This window comes from Mobula birostris, chromosome 18 (genome assembly GCF_030028105.1).
Source record: "Mobula birostris isolate sMobBir1 chromosome 18, sMobBir1.hap1, whole genome shotgun sequence".
Lineage (NCBI taxonomy): Eukaryota > Metazoa > Chordata > Chondrichthyes > Myliobatiformes > Myliobatidae > Mobula > Mobula birostris.
Window position 1 is genome coordinate 2,101,828 of NC_092387.1, and position 17,952 is coordinate 2,119,779.

Sequence of the window (17,952 nt, forward strand, 5' to 3'; positions counted from 1 at the left end):
TGAGATAAAGTCCATTACAGTAACATAGAAATGTAGAAAACCTACAGCACAATACAGGCCCCTCAGCCCACAAAGCTGTGCCCAACATGTCCTTACCTTAGAAATTACCTAGGGTTACACATAGCCCTCTATTTTTCTGAGCTCCATGTACTTGTCCAGGAGTCTCTTAAAAGACCCTATCATATCCACCCCCACCACAGTTGCTAACAGCCCATTCCACGCACTCACCACTCTCTGCTTATAAAAACTTACCCCTGACATCTCTGTACCTACTTCCAAGCACCTTAAAACTGTGCCCTCTCATGCTAGCCATTTCAGCCCTGGGGAAACTCCTCTGACTATCCACATGATCAATGCCTGTCATCATCATCTCTATCAGGTCACCTCTCATCCTCTGCCACTCCAAGGAGAAAAGGCTGAATTCACTCAACCTATTCTCATAAGGCATGCTCCCCAATGCAGGCAACATCCTTGTAAATCTCTTCTGCACCCTTTCTATGGTTTCCATATCCTTCCTGTAGTGAGGCGATCAGAACTGAGCACAGTACTCCAGGTGGGGTCTGACCAGGGTCCTATATAGCTGCAACATTACCTCTCAGCTCCTAAACTCAACCCCACGATCGATGAAAGCCAATGCACCGTATGCTTTCTTAACCACAGAGTCAACCTACGCAGCAGCTTTGAGTGTCCTATGGACTCGGACCCCTAGATCCCTCTGATCCTCCACACTGCCATGAGTCTTACCATTAACACTATATTCTGCCATCATATTTGACCTACCAAAATGAACCACCTCACACTTTTCTGGGTTGAACTCCATCTGCCACTTATCAGCCCAGTTTTGCATCCTATCAATGTCACGCTGTAACCTCTGACAGCCCTCCACACTATCCACAACATACCCAACCTTTGTGTCATCAGCAAATTTACTAACCCATCCCTCTCCTTCCTCATCCAGGTCATTTATAAAAATCACGAAGAGAAGGGGTTCCAGAACAGATTCCTGAGGCACACCTCTGGTCACTGAACTCCATGCAAAATATGACCCATCTATGACCACGCTTTGCTCTCCTGTGGGCAAGCCAGTTCTGGATCAACAAAGCAATGTCCCCTTGGATCCCATGCCTCTTTACTTTCTCAACAAGCCTTGCATAGGGTACCTTGTCAAATGCCTTGCTGAAATCTATATATACAACATCTACTGCTCTGCCTTCATCAATGTGTTTAGTCACATCCTCAAAAAATTCAATCAGGCTCGTAAGGCATGACCTGCCTTTCACAGAGCCATGCTGACTATTCCTAATCATATTATGCCTCTCCAAATGTTCAGTAATTCTGCCTCTCAGGATCTTCTCCATCAATTTACTAACCACTGAAGTAAGACTCACTGGTCTATAATTTTCTGGGCTATCTCTACTCCCTTTCTTGAATAATGGAACAATCTCCGCAGCCCTCCAGTACTCCAGAACCTCTCCCGTCCCCATTGATGATGCAAAGATCATTGCCAGAGGCTCAGCAATCTCTTCCTTCGCCTCCTCGCTTGATGCTTTCCAAAAGCTCCGGCACATCCTCTTTCTTAATACCGACATGCTCAAGCTTTTCAGTCTGCTGTAAGGCATCCCTACAATCGCCAAGATCCTTTTCCGTAGTGACTACTGAAGCAAAGTACTCATTAAGTACCTCTGCTATCTCCTCCGGTTCCATACACACTTTCCCACTGTCACACTTGATTGGTCCTATTCTTTCACGTCCTATAGAACATAGAATAGTACAGCACAGTACAGGCCCTTCGGCCCACAATGTTGTGCCGAACCTTAAAACCTGCGTCCCATATAACCTCCCACCTTAAATTCCTCCATATACCTGTCTAGTAGTCTCCTAAATTTCACTAGTGTATCTGCCTCCACCACTGACTCAGGCAGTGCATTCCACGCACCAACCACTCTCTGAGTAAAAAAACCTTCCTCTAATATCCTCCTTGAACTTCCCACTCCTTACCTTAACGCCATATCCTCTTGTATTGAGCAGTGGTGCCTGGGGAAGAGGCGCTGGCTGTCCACTCTATCTATTCCTCTTAATATCTTGTATACCTCTATCATGTCTCCTCTCATCCTCCTTCTCTCCAAAGAGTAAAGCCCTAGCTCCCTTAATCTCTGATCATAATGCATACTCTCTAAACCAGGCAGCATCCTGGTAAATCTCCTCTGTCCCCTTTCCAATGCTTCCACATCCTTCCCATAGTGAGGCGACCAGAACTGGACACAGTGCTCCAGGTGTGGCCTAACCAGTGTTTTATAGAGCTGCATCATTACCTCGTGACTCTTAAACTCCATCCCTCGACTTATGAAAGCTAACACCCCATAAGCTTTCTTAATTACTCTATCTACCTGTGAGGCAACTTTCAGGGATCTGTGTATATGTATCCCCAGATCCTCTGCTCCTTCACACTACCAAGTATCCTGCCATTTACTTTGTACTCTGCCTTGGAGTTTGTCCTTCCAACTCTCTCTGATCAACAGTGCCATGCCCCCACCTCTTTTGCCTCCCTCCCTGTCCTTTCTGAAACATCTGAAGCCAAGCACTCAAAGTAACCATTCCTGCCCCTCAGCCATCCAAGTCTCTGTAATGGCCACAACATCATAGCTCCAAGTACTGATCCACGCTCTAAGCTCATCCGCTTTGTTCATAATACTCCTTGCATTAAAATAAGACACATCTCTAACCATCAGTCTGAGTGCATCCCTTCTCCATCACCTGCCTATCCTCCCTCTTGCATTGTCTCCAAGCCTTCTCTATTTGTGAGCCAACCGCTTCTTCCCCAGTCTCTTCAGTTTGGTTCCCACTCCCCAGCAATCCTAGTTTAAACTCTCCCCAATAAGCCTTAGTAAACCTCCCCGCCAGGATATTGGTCCCCCTGGGATTCAAGTGCAACCCATCCTTTTTGTACAGGTCACTCCTGCCCCAAAAAAGGTCCCAAAGATCCAGAAATCTGAATCCCTGCCCCCTGTTCCAATCTCTCAGCCACGCATTTATCCTCTACCTCACTCTATTCCGATACTCACTGTCACATGGCACAGGCAGTAATCCCGAGGTTACTACTCTTGTGGTCCTGCTTCACAACTTCCTTCCTAACTGCCTGTAGTCTGTTTTCAGGACTCCCTCCCTTTTCCTGCCTATGTCATTTTCTCCTTCCCACTTCAAGATATCGTGGATGCGATCAGAAACATCCCAGACCCTGGCATCTGGGAGGCAAACTATCATCCGTGCTTCTTTCCTCCGTCCATAGAGTTGCCTGTCTGACCCCCTAACTACAGAGTCCCCTATCACTGCTGCCATCCTCCTCCTTCCCCAGTATCATCTGCAAACTTGTAGATGGAGTTAGAGCAGAATCTGGCCATGAGTGTACAGGGAGCTGAGGGTCTAACCTTGAGGAGCCCCAGTATTGAGAACAATTGTGGTGGAGGTGTTACTGCCTATCCTTGCCGATTTATGTGTGTTGGTCAGGAAGTCGAGGATCTGCTTGCAGGGTCTGGAGTTTGGTGATGAACTTACTTGCAATAATTGTATTGAAGATGTGTCAAAGGTAGGCAGTTGGACGTACTCTACTTGGAGATGGTCTTGTGTTGCAAGTGTTGGTTATCACTTCTCTGCCCATGTCTGAAAGTCTTGAAGCACACCTTGTTGCTTTCTTTGTGTCGCTGGCTGACCTGTGCTACGTCTCATCCCACTGCACCTGTCGCTATTATTCATGTAAAAATGTGCAGTGTTCTGTGCTGCGAACAATGTTTCCATCACCTGCATCTTTGAGAGATGTAACCACATAAAATGTAATTCGTCCCACTAGATTCATTTGAAGAAACGGATGAGAAGTGGCTGTCCTCATTGGAGAACACTCGGTGGCTGGAGTATGTCAGGTGAGACAGATTGTGTGAGATAGAAGGCTGCTTTACACCAATCCTGTTCTAGTGGACATTGGGAAGGAAAGCAGAGCTGCTCTGGTCGATGGTCTTGGGGCAGGAACTGGCCAGGTTTAGTCTCTCGGTGTCCCAACAGCGCACTGTGTTCCAAGTAGCACTCAATGGCTTCCCTTGAGTTCCATTAATCCTGTTCTTGTGGAGCTAAGATTAACTGGAGCTTGGTCTCTGTCACATCTCCAGAGGTTTCCCAGCTAGTGTGAAGATTTCCCACAGCTGAGATTACTTTATATGGTACAGCAGAGGTTAAGGTGTTAAAAGTGACTGTGAACTCCCCACTTCTGGGTTGGTGTTGGATGACTACGGCGCCTTCTCCCGACACTGGTCACCCCCCCCCACCCCCCAAAGATAGTTATCCCAACACCTTGCCCATAGCTACTGTTGCCCCCGATGGTGACAGAGCTTTCAGTGAGACTGAATTAAATGCACCAGCAATGTCTTCCTGTGTCCACAGACTATTTCTGAAGCACTCAGCAGAACTGACACAGTGGATGGATAACAAAAATATTTCTGTCATCCTTCAAGGTGAGTTTCAAATATTTTATGGCTAATGTGGATTTGTTACGAGAAAGAACTGGCCCTAAGGTTGAGGTACTTATTGAATGAGGCTAATTCATGCAGGTAAAGGAATGTTTGGCAAGTGGGAAGCTTTTCAAAGTGAGATTGGGAGAGTTCAGGACCAATGGATGGTGAAGCTCTGGAGGAGGCATGAGTCAGGTGCAGACATCTGGATCACGTGAGTCCCTTAACAAATACTGTGGATGTGGGAGAGTATTTAAGGAGGAAATTAGGAAGGCAAAAAGGGGCCACAAAGTATCTGTGATGTTAAAAAATAATTCCATAAGTGTATTTGGATTAAAAGGGTGGCTTGGGAGAGAGATTCAGTCAGTGTGGAACCATAGGAAATGGATACGGATATTAGGGATCGACAGCATGGCTTTATGTGCGTGAGTTACGTGTCAGGAATTTGATTCCCTTTTCTGAAAAGATGTCCGAGGATTCCTGCAGATAGACATTGTCTGCATAGACTTTAGTAAAACCTTTGATAAGGTCCTGGATGGGAAAGATTAAATTAATGTGAGCTAGTCAATTGGACACAAATTGATGTGATGCTAGGAGGCAGAACGTGGTAGTTAAGTTGCTTTTCAGATTGGAGGCCAATGGTCAATGATGCGCTACAGGGATTGTTGCTGGGTCCTCCATAGTTTGTCATCTACATAATGGTTTAGATGAGACTGTAATTGACATTTTTGCCGTTTGCAGATTTGCAGATGACACCAAAACTGGTGGTATAGAACATAGAAAACCTACAGCACAATACAGGCCCTTCGGCCCACAATGCTATGCCGAACATGTACTTACTTTAGAAATTACTGGGTTACCCATAACCCTCTATTTTTCTAAGCTCCATCTACCTATCCAGGAGTCTCTTAAAAGACCCGATCATATCCACCTCCACTGCCGGCAGCAGCAGTCCATTCCACGCACTCGCCACTCTCTGTGTAAAAAAACTTACCCCTGACATCTCCTCTGTACCTACTTCCAAGCACTTTAACTGTATAGTGGACAGTGAAGAAAATTATTTAAGATTACAACAGGATATGGATGATACACACAAGAAAGTCTGCAGATAGTGGAAATCCAGAGCAACCCACGCAAAATGCTGGTGGAACTCAGCAGGCCAGGCAGCATCTATGGAAATGAATACACAGTTGATGTTTTGGGCTGAGACCCTTCTTTCAGGACTGGACAGGAAGGAGGAAGATGCCAGAATAAAAAAGTTGGGATGGGAAGGAGCTAAAAGGTGAGAGGTGAAGCCATGGGTGGGAAAGGTAAAGGGCTGAACTGGAGAAAGGGAAGGAGGAGAGTACCCAGGGAACAGTGATAGGCGGGTGAGAAGAGGTAAAAGGTAAGAGTGGGGAATAGAGTGGAGAAGGGAGGGAGGAAAAAAATACCAAAAGGAGAAATCGATATTCATGCCATCAGGTTAGAGGCAGAATACCAAGACAGAATATAAGGTGTTGTTCCTCCACCCTGAGAGTGGCCTCATCTTGGCATAAGAGGAGGCCATGGGAATTGGATTAAGATGTTTGACCACCGGGAAGTTCTGATTTGGGCGGGTGGAGCAGTGGTACTCGATGAAACAGTCTCCCAATTTACAGCAGGTCTCAACCAATGTAGAGGAGGCCGCATTGGGAGCACCAGAGCAGGTTTGCAGGTGAAGTGTTGCCTCACCTGGATGTATGTGTTGGGGAGCACTTTGGGTCCAGTGATCACAATATCATTAGTTTCAATATAATTATGGAGAAGGATAGGACTGGACCTGAGATTGAGATTTTTGATTGGAGAAAAGCTAACTTTGAGGAGATGCGAAAGGATTTAGAAGGAGTGGATTGCGACAATTTGTTTTATGGGAAGAATGTAATAGAGAAATGGAGGTCATTTAAAGGTGAAATTTTGAGGGTACAGGATCTTTATGTTCCTGTTAAGTTGAAAGGAAAGGTTAAAAGTTTGAGAGAGCCATGGTTTTCAAGGGATATTGGAAACTTGGTTCGGAAAAAGAGAGGAATCTTCAATAAATATAGGCAGCTTGGAGTTAATGAGGTGCTCAAGGAATATATTAAAGAATGTAAAAAGAATCTTAAGAAAGAAATTAGAAAAGCTAAAAGAAGATACAAGGCTGCTTTGGCAAGTAAGGTGAAAATAAATCCAAAGGGTTTCTACAGTTATATTAATAGCAAAAGGATAGTGAGGGATAAAATTGGTCCCTTAGAGAATCAGAGCGGACGGCTATGTGCGGAGCCAAAAGAGAATGGGGAGATTTTGAACAATTTCTTTTCTTCGGTATTCACGAAGGAGAAGGATATTGAATTGTGTAAGGTAAAGGAAACAAGAAGGGTAGTTATAGAAAGTATGATGATTGAAGAAGAGAAAGTGCTGGTGCTTTTAAGGAATATAAAAGTGGATAAGTCTCCGGGTCAGGACAAGATATTCCCTAGGACCTTGAGGGAAGTTAGTGTGGAAATAGCAGGGGCACTGACAGAAATATTTCGAATGTCATTAGAAACAGGAATGGTGCCGGAGGATTGTCATATTGCTCATGTTGTTCCATTGTTTAAAAAGGGTTCTAAGAGTAAACGTAGCAATTATCGACCTGTGAGTTTGACGTCAGTGGTGGGTAAGTTGATGGAGAGTATTCTTAGAGGTGGTATATATAATTATCTGGATAGACAGGGTCTGATTAGGAACAGTCAACATGGATTTGTGCGTGGAAGGTCATGTTTGACAAATCTTATTGAACTTTTTAATGAGGTTACTAAGAAAGCTGACGGGGGTAAATCGGTGGATGTTGACTGTCTGGACTTAAGTAAGGCCTTTGACAAGGTTCCACACGGAAGGTTAGTTAGGAAGGTTCAATCGTTAGGCATTAATAACGAAGTAGTAAAATGGATTCAGAAGTGGCTAGATGGGAGACGCCAGAGAGTAGTGGTGGATAACTGTGTGTCAGATTGGAGGACGGTGTGTAGCCGTGTGCCTCAGGGATCTGTACTGGGTCCAATGTTGTTTGTCATATATATTAATGATCTGGATGATGGGGTGGTAAATTGGATTAGTAAGTTTGCAGATGATACTAAGATAGGTGGAGTTGTGGATAATGAAGTAGGTTTTCAAAGCTTGCAGAGAGATTTAGGCCAGTTAGAAGAGTGAGCTGAAAGATGGCAAATGGAGTTTAATGCTGAAAAATGTGAGGTGCTACATTTTGGTAGGACTAATCAAAATAGGACATACATGGTAAATGGTAGGGCATTGAAGAATGCTGTAGAACAGAGGGATCTAGGAATAATGGTGCATAGTTCCCTGAAGGTGGAATCTCATGTGGATAGGGTGGTGAAGAAAGCTTTTGGTATGCTGGCCTTTATTAATCAGAGCATTGAGTATAGGAGTTGGGGTGTAATGTTGAAATTGTATAAGGCATTGGTAAGGCCAGATTTGGAGTGTTGTGTACAGTTCTGGTCACCGAATTATAGGAAAAATGTCAATAAAATTGAGAGAGTACAGAGGAGATTTACTGAAATGTTACCTGGGTTTCATCTCCTAAGTTATAGAGAAAGGTTGAACAAGTTAGGTCTTTATTCTTTGGAGCGTAGAAGGTTGAGGGGGGACTTGATAGAGGTGTTTAAAATTATGAGGGGGATTGATAGAGTTGATGTGGATAGGCTTTTTCCATTGAGAATGGGGGAGATTCAAACAAGAGGACATGAGTTGAGAGTTAAAGGGCAAATTTTAGGGGTAACATGAGGGAGAACTTCTTTACTCAGAGAGTGGTAACTGTGTGGAACGAGCTTCCAGCAGAAGTGGTTGAGGCAGGTTCGATGTTGTCGTTTAAAGTTAAATTGGATAGATATATGGACAGGAAAGGAATGGAGGGTTATGGGCTGAGTGCAGTTAGGTGGGACTAGGTGAGAGTAAGAGTTTGGCATGGACTATAAGGGCCGAGATGGCCTGTTTCTGTGCTGTAATTGTTATATGGTTATATTGTTACTGTTTGGGGCCCTGAATGGAGTTGAGGGAGGAGGTGTATGGGCAGGTGTAGCACTTTGGCTGCTTGCAGGAATAAGTGCTAGGAGGAAGATTAGGGAGGGATGAAGGGACAAGAGAGTCGTGGAGAGAGCGATTCCAGTGGAAAGCAGAAGGGTGGGGAGGTAAAGATATGTATAATAGTAGGATTCCTTTGGAGATGGCAGAGGTTGTGGAGGATGATGTGTTGGATGCAGAGATAGGTAAGGACAAGAGGAACTCTTATCACTGTTAAGGTGGCAGGAAGATGGAGTGAACACGCATTCGGGAAATGGAGGAGATGTGGGTGAAAGAAAGGAAGGCACTCTCTGATGCCCTGGAAAGGAAGGCTGCATCCTGGGAGCAGATGTGGCAAAGGCGAAGGAATTATGAAAAGGGAATACAATTTTTTTTTTTACAAGAGATAGGGTGGGAAGGGGTATAGTCAAGATAACTGTGGGAATCGGTAGGTTTATAAAAGATGTCAATTCACAGTTTGTCTCCAGAGATGGAGGCAGAGAGATCGAGAAAGAAAGTTGGAGGCAAAGTTGATAAAATTGAAGAGCTCAGCTTGGGTGCATGAAGCAGCACCAGTGTAGTGGAGAAAGAGTTGGGGAGAATTACCAGGGAAGACTTTGAATATGGACTATTCTACATAGCCGACAAAGAAGCAGGCATAGCTGGGGCCCATGCAATTGCCCATGGCTATCCCTCGAGTTTGGAGAAAATGGGAGGAGCTGAAGGAAAAGTTGTGGAGGGTGAGGACCAGTTCTGGCAGACTGATGAAGGTGGTGGTGGAGAAGAATTGGTTGGTTCTTTTGTCAAGAAAGAAGTAGAGAGCTTTGAGGCCTCCTTGATGGGGGATGGAATTGTATAGGGACTTAAGATCCATGGTGAAAATGCAGGCGGTCAGTGCCAAGGAATTGAAAGTTACTGAGGAGATCGAGAATGTGAGAAATGTTGCTGATGTAGCTGGGAAGGAGAGTAGAATGGAATCGAAGTATGATGACATGATTTCAGTGGGGCAAGAGCAAGCAGAGACAACAAGCCAGTTGGGTTTATGGGTCTTTGGTAGGAGGTAGAAGTGTGCAGTGTGGGGTAAGGGAACTTTGGGTTTGGTGGCAGTGGATAGGAATGCTCTAGAGTTGATGAGGTCCAGCAATAGTGTCAGAGAGACAGTTTTCAGATGGCAAACTGGGGTTCTCTTCAAGGGGTAGGTATGAGGAGGTGTCTGAGAGTTGCCACCTGGCCTCAGCAAGGTAGTGGTCAGTGTGCCACACTACAATACCACCCCTTTTGCCTGCAGGTTTGATGGTAAGGTTGGGATTGGTGCAGAAAGAGAGGAGAGCAGTGGATATGGATCAACTGGAAAAATGGCAAGGGAATGGCAGATGAAATTTAACTCAGACAGCCCCCTTGGCCAGATCAAGCGAGTCCCATTTCCTTGTGCTTGGCTCATTCCCCTTTAACCCTTTCCTATGTACTGGGTACAGAGACACATGGAATTAATGCGGGCGAGTGAGATTAGTGTAGATTGACATAGACATGGTGGGCCAGGCAACTCCAGAACCAGTATCTGGGTTTCATAGCAGTGTGTATTTACAGTCACGTGCATTTACAGTCATGTGTGTTACAGGGCAGCTGAAAGCTCCTTCATTGATGTGCAGATTATGCATCACCTGAATTTGAGGGGCAGTTATTAACTCATTGATTCTATTATTTTCATGGCCTGTAACTAACATCGGACAGCTGTGAAAGGAATTGTTAACCATAGGTGGACCTCATGGTACTGCAGATGTCTGGAGTTGTGCTGATGTTCCCCTGTGACCATGTGGCTTTCTCCCCCATTCTTGATGATTGCTGGTTGCTTAATTGGCTTTGGTGTGGTTAAGCTGCAAAAGGAGCTACTGAGTGTATAAGGGAGAATAGGTTACAGAGCTACAGGAAGGGAGCAGGTATATCGGAAGCTCCAGTCATACTGAATCTGAAATGGAACTTGAGTGCTTGGTACAAAGCTTTTCCTCATTTGTGTTCCTACACCAGAGGAGGAGGGGCGAGATCTGAGCTGCGTGGTCGCCTCCATCATGCAGTTACTGCTGGATCCTCACTTCCGCACCACTCTCGGCTTCCAGAGCCTGATCCAGAAGGAGTGGGTTGCCGCTGGTTACCGCTTCCTGGACCGATGTAACCACCTCCACGATTCGGAGAAGGATGAGGTGAGCATTACGTGTTTCTATGTTCAGCTGCTGAGTACAGCAGAGTGAGGTTGGTGCCAGGAAACAGAAATCTACAGAATGGAATGAGTAGTGATAATCTTCCTGATCCTGTAACTGTCATAAAGTTACTCACCGCCAACACTCACAAAATGCTTCCCTGGCTTCTAACACCAGCAACAGATAGGAACCTTTATAAAGTGACTACTCCACCTGTAACACCAGCAACAGATCCTGTAAGTGTCACAAAGTGACTCCTCAGCCTGTATCGCCATCAACAGGTCCCAAAAATAGCATAAAGTGTCTCCCTGACCTGTAACACTAGCAACAACTCCTGTGCATGTCACAAAGTGACTCCCTGGTGTATAACACCAGCAATAGATCCTGTAACTCATAAAGTGAACAGGCGGATTAGTCACTTCATGACAGTTACTGGGTCTATTGGTTGTGTTACAGACCGAAGAGTCATTTTATGACAAGTACGGGATCTGTAACTGGCGTTACAGACCGAAGAGTTGCCTTATGACAATTATGGGATCTGTAACTGGCGTTACAGACCGAAGAGTCGCTTTATGACAATTACGGGATCTGTAACTGGTGTTACAGACCGAGGAGTCGCTTTATGACACTTACAGGATTTGTTGCTGGTGTTACAGTGGTTGTTTAAAGCACAGAACTAGTCTGGCTATTGTCAAACACTTATGTTGTATGTGCCCTACCAAGACTGAGGAGCGAGTTGAGCAATTTCTGTCTGTTCACTCGTTCTGGTTGCTGATCTCACCCCCTTGCATTCACTCAAGTACATCCCTCCCCTCCGTCACTGGCATATACAGGAGCACTGCCTAAAGGCAGCAGCATCAATCAGCAATCCACACCATCCAGGCCATGCCATTTTCTGGCCAGGAGGTCCCATACCATCAGGTTCAAGAACAGCTACTTCCCTTCAACCATTCACTTCTTGAACCGACTGGCAGAACCCTAATCACTACCTCAATACAACAACACTATGATCACTTTGCTCTGTTTTTTTTTAAATTCTAATTATGTGCTTTCTTGTATAATTTGTGAATAATTTATGTTTAATTAGTTTTCCTTGTGAATGCTGCTCATCTCATGTTATGTACCTGTGATGCTTCTGTCAGACTTAGTGAACACTACAGCACTACAGCACACTACCCTTCTGCCCATCTAGTCTGTGCTGAACCATTAATCTTAGTCCCATTGACCTGTACCTGAACCATAGCCCTTCATATCCATATACCTATCCAAATGTCCCTTAAATGTTGAAATCAAACCTACATCCATCACTTCCACTGGCAGCTCATTCTACTCTCTGACCACCTTCTGGGTGAAGAATCCCCTCATATTCCCCTTAAATATTTCACCTCTCAGCCTTAACCCATGACCTCTAGTTCTAGTCTCACTCAACCTCAGTAGAAAAATCCTGCTTGTATTTACCCTTTCTATACCCCTCATATATTTTGTATACCTCGGTCAAATCATCCCTCAATCATCTAGGTTCCAGGGAATAAAGTCCTAGCCTGTTCAGCATTTCTCTATACTCAGGTCTTTCAATTGTATTTACATCTTTCTTGTAGGTAAGTGACCAAAACAGGACACAATACTCCAAATTAGGCCTCACCAATGTCTTCCACAACTTCAACATAACATCCTAACTCCTGTACATTGATTTATGAAGGGCAATGTGCCAAAAGCTTTCTTTATGACTTCATCTACCTGTGACGCCACTTTCAACAAATTATGGATCTGTATTCCCAGATCAGTGCCCCACTGCTCACTGTGAAAGACACTGGTTGGTCCTACCAAAGTGCAACACCTCACACTTGTCTGCATTAAATTCCATCTGCCATTTTTCAGCCCCTTTTACCATCTGGTTCAGATCCCACTGCAAGCTTTAATGGTCTTTCTCACTGTCCAATACACCCCTCAATCTTGGTGTTATCAACAAATTTGCTGATATAGTTTAACTCAATCTTGGTGTTATCAACAAATTTGCTGATATAGTTTATCACAATATAATCCAGATTGTTGATTTCAATGGACCCAGCACCGTTCCCTGTGGCATACCACTAATCACAAGCCTTCACTCAGAGAGGTATAGTGCGCGTGACCTCGCTGCTTTGCCTCATATCTCTAGACTCTGTGTCTGTCTCCTGAGTTGTACAGATGTAAAAGATACATTTAAGACCTCCCTCATCTCTTTCTGCTACACTCTGATCTACCAAGGGACCATTTTTTCCCTTATCCTTTTGCTCTTAATTTATCTGCAAAAGCCTTGAAGATTCTCATTCACCTTGTCTGCTGGAGCAACCTCATCATCATCATCAGGTGCCGTGCCCAGTTTGAGCTTTGACTGCCATGGCCCACACACTCCTGTTTTGGGTCAAGTGGATCAATTCATTGGTATTCATTTCCAGTTCTCTGGCTGCTGTCTCCATCATCATTTGTCTTTGTCTTCCTCTTGCTTTCTTCTAACCATATAACAATTACAGCACGGAAACAGGCCATCTCGGCCCTTCTAGTCTGTGCCGAACTCTTACTCTCACCTAGTCCCACTGACCTGCACTCAGCCCATAACCCTCCATTCCTTTCCTGTCCATATATCTATCCAATTTAACTTTAATTGACAACAGTGAACCTGCCTCAACCACTTCTGCTGGAAGCTCGTTCCACACAGCTACCACTCTCTGAGTTCCCCCTCATGTTACCCCTAATCTTTTGCCGTTTTAACTCTCAACTCATGTCCTCTTGTTTGAATCTCCCCCATTCTCAATGGAAAAAGCCTATCCGCGTCAACTCTATCTATCCCCCTCATAATTTTAAATACCTCTGTTAAGTCCCCCCTCAACCTTCTACGTTCCAAAGAATAAAGACCCAACTTGTTCAACCTTTCACTGTATTTCAGTCTTTCCTGTAATTACCTTCCCTTCAATTTTTCCCTTAATTACCATGCATTCTAACTCCTCTTTCCTAATCACATGTCCAATGAAGTTATGTTGCCTTTTCATGATCTCACACATTATTTCTCTTTTTGTGTTTGCTCTGTTTATGACATCCTCGTTAGATATTCGTTTCGTCCATGATATTCTTTGCATCCTCCTCAAAAACCACATCTCTGCTGCTTCAATTCGTTTCCTCTTGTTACTAGATATTGTCCGACATTCTGAGCCATATAACATAACTGGATAAACGTAACATTTCAGTACTCTGAGGTGGGTTGTCATGCCTAGTTTAGTATTGGTCAGTATACTCTTCACTCTCATAAAGGTGTCTTTTACCATCCCTATTCTTCTTTTGATGTCTATGTTACACCTGCCATCTGATGTCACCCAGCTTCATTAAATAAATTAAATAAATCAGGGGAGAAAACACACCCTTGTCTAACGCCTCTCTTGATTTTCGTAAACTGACTCACTTCTCCATCTGTTCTTACAGCGGCAGTTTGTTCCCAGTACAGATTTCTGATTAGGTGGAGGTCTCTTGAATCTAGATCTAGAGTTTTCTGTAATATTTCAAATAACTTATTGTGCTTCACTTTATCAAATGCTTTTGTGTAGTTGATAAAACAAACAAACAAATCTTTTTGCACTTGAATAGCTCATTCTGATAGTATCCTCAACATCAATATTGCGTGTCTTGTACTTTTGTCTTTCACAAAACCACATTGTTCTTTATCTATTTCAGCTTGTATCTTACTTTGTTCTATTTGTTCTATTACTAACTCATCAGGACCTGCTGCCTCTCCTTTCTTCATCTTATGTACTGCATTACAAACTTCAGATTTTAAAATACTTGGGCCTTCAATGTTTTTCTTAATTTCTAGTTTTTCGCCTCGATCGTCTTCAAACAATTCCTGAATTGTTTGAAGACGATTGAGCCACAAACCAGTCTTCTGTCCTTGGACTCACTTTACACCGCACGCTGTCGGAGCAGAGCTGCCAGGATAATCAAGGACACGACCCACCCAGCCAACACACTTTTCGTCCCTCTTCCCTCCGGGAGAAGGCTCAGGAGCTTGAAGACTCATACGGCCAGATTTGGGAACAGCTTCTTTCCAACTGTGATAAGACTGCTGAACAAATCCCGAACCGGATCTGGGCCGTACCCTCCAAATATCCGGACCTGCATCTCGGTTTTTTTGCACTAACTTGCTTTTCATTTTTGTATTTTCTATTTATGATTTATAAATTAAATTTTTAATATTTACTATCGATTTGTAATCCAGAGAGCGGGATGCGCAGAATCAAATATCGCTATGATGATTGTACGTTTTAGTATCAATTATTTGGCGACAATAAAGTATAAAGAATATACTCAGGCCATCTGTTCATAATCTCATCTTTTTCCATGATAATGGTACCGTCCTTTGCTTTCAAACATTCACCTGAAGAACAGAGGAGCTTTTTACCAGTGATATTCTTGATTTGTTGATATAATAGGGATTCTTTCTACTTGCTCACATTCCTGCTTTAACCATTCTTCTTTGGCTTTTTGACATAAGCTTTTAACTTTTTTATCTAAGGACTTATATCCTGTAGGATTTGCTTTCTTCTGTCTCCTTTCTTCCATTAGATTTTTGATTTCATCTGTCATCCATTTATTCTTTGTGCTTTTAGGAATCACTGACTTTGCTGATTCTACCAAGGCATCCTTTAGACAGTTAAATTTCATTTCTACATGATTGCTATCATCTTCAATAGATTCTGTTTCTAGACTTTGAAGTTTATTCCTTACTTCAATTGTAAATTTTTGTCTTAAGTTTTCTTTAATTAATTGCAAGTAGTCAAGGGATTGTTCAGGTTTTTGCTTCTTTAGTTTTTTAAGTTTTACTTTTACATGACATACTACTGGATTATGGTCACTGTTACAGTCTGCACCTGGATATGTTTTGCATTGAGTCATTTGAGTTTCTAAATCTTTGGTTTATAGATAGATAGGTAGATAGATAGATATATATACTTCATTAATCCCGAGGGAAATTTGGTTTCGTTATAGCCGCACCTACCAAGAATAGAGCGTAAATATAGCAATACAAAAACCACAAACAATCAAACAACAAAATGCAAACTATGCCAGATGGAAAATAAGTCCAGGACCAGTCTATTGGCTCAGGGTGTCTGACCCTTCACGGGAGGAGCTGCACGTTCGATGGCCACAGGCAGGAACGACCTCCCGTGCCGCCAAGTGTTGAATCACGGTGGAATGTGGCCGAAGTCCAACAGTAAAAAGTTCAATATCCAGTCTGCAAACATGCTCCTCGATCGTAATATACCCTGGATTGCACCATCTGTTGCTAACCAGATCAGTAAGCACTGAACTCCTTTACGATTACCTCTCTCAGTGCACTTCCGGTCAGCCAGAACGGTGTTACCCACCAAACTCCTCTTCCCCAAAAGTCTGTGTTGTCTCGACCCAATCCTCTTTCCTCGGCTTTGTGATCCCCCTCTGTGTGTTTTTCTCCGGATTTCACACGGAAATAGTAATAAAGCCAATTTGATTTCTAGTGTTATCACCTGGACTTTTCCAGGTCCACAAGCATCTTGGATGGTTTTTAAAGTAGGTATTCATAATAACCTGATTATTCATCTTGCACCATTCTTCCAATTTCTCACCTCTTTCATTTCTTTCCCCTAGTCCAAATTTTCCTATGGAAACCTTGTCCTACTTTAGCATTTAGATCTCCCATGACAATATCTTGAGATCTGCATCCATTCTTTGCTTGTTCAAGCTCTTCATAGAATTTATCTATATCCTCATTTGTTCCATCTGTTGTTGGTGCATATACCTGTATAATCGCTAAATCAAATGGTTGTCCTCTGAATCTAACAAGGAGCACTCTTTCTGATATTGCCCAATGTCCTAAAACACTTTTTGCCATGTTTTCATCCATATGAATTCCTACTCCATTAGTATGGGATGTTCCAGAAGAATAAATTAGTGTTTTATTTCTATTCTGACAGGTTCCAGCACCTATCCAATGAACTTCGCTAATTCCCATGATGTTAATCTTTAGTCTTTACATTTTATTTATCACATTGTCCAATCTTCCTGCTTGATATAGGGTTCTTACATTCCAAGTGGCAATAATCTTCTTTGTGTGTTACTTGAATTTTATGAGCAGTAGCTTGATGACAGTCGGGGATCCCCTGCTGACCAGAATCAACCCTACCGAGCGAAGCATCTTCAGAATTGTCTTGAAGATCCTCTTGACGCTGTTGTTGTGAGATACATTTTGTGAGTTTGACCATGGTTTTCTTAGCAAATAGATTCTCGGAAACCTAGTATCTAGCAACGCCTACCGTTGGGCGAACTAAAGAAATCGCCATTTCTCTTCCCAAATGTTCATCCGCCTGTATTATAGCCGTTGACATTTGAGGTCCTAGCTCATCCGCCTTCTCCACTATAAGTTCAGTTACTGAACCTGCCGGATCTGCCACTGGCCTTCGCTCGTATCCTGAGCAGGAACCCTTGCAGATGCTACCGTTCCGGTTCAGAGCAGCTGTGGGAGCAATGAATCATTTTTCCCAAGGCTCTGAAAGTCCCCAATCAGAGCCTCATCACCGCTTGCAGTTTAGAGTCATATCTAGGATGAGGAGCAACCTCATGACACCTTTTAACCCTCCTGATTTCCTCAAGTGTTCTCTTGCATTTCTTATACTCAAGTACCTTGTTTGTTCCTGCCTGCCTATACCTGCTCTGCACCTTCTTCTTTTTCTTAACCAGGGGCTCGATATCTCTCAAATACCAAGGTCCCCTAAACCAGTTATTGTCTTTTATTCCCACAGGCACATACAAGATTTGTACTTCCAAAATTTCACTTTTGAAGGCCTCCCACTTACAAAGTACACCTTTGCCAGATAACAGCATTTCCCAATCTACACTTGCTGGATCCTTTCTGATATCATCAAAACTGGCCTTTCTCCATTTTAGAATCTCAACCTGAGGCACATACCTATCCCCTTTCATAATTACCTTGAAGCTAATGGCATTATGATCACTAGATGCAAAGCTCAAAGTACGTTTATTATCAAAGTCTGTATACTATATACAATCTTGAGACTCGTCTCCTCACAGGCAGCCACAAAACAAAAAAAAAATCCAATAGAACCCATTTAAAAACACTCAACATACAGAGAGGAAAAAAAAACAAATTGTGCGATCAATAAAAGTAAGCATTCAGAACTGAA

The 17,952-nt window shown here is 43.4% G+C and overlaps 1 protein-coding gene across 1 annotated transcript in view; it reads left to right on the forward strand.

Moving 5' to 3' along the window:
* Nucleotides 1-17,952, forward strand: part of mtmr10 (myotubularin related protein 10) — a 109,826-nt gene that overhangs the window by 82,147 nt on the left and 9,727 nt on the right. Inside the window, exons 11-13 of the mRNA XM_072282962.1 lie at nucleotides 3,845-3,914; nucleotides 4,429-4,499; nucleotides 10,575-10,747. Of these exons, the coding sequence (XP_072139063.1) occupies nucleotides 3,845-3,914; nucleotides 4,429-4,499; nucleotides 10,575-10,747 (314 nt within the window). The remainder of the gene's footprint in view (nucleotides 1-3,844; nucleotides 3,915-4,428; nucleotides 4,500-10,574; nucleotides 10,748-17,952) is intronic.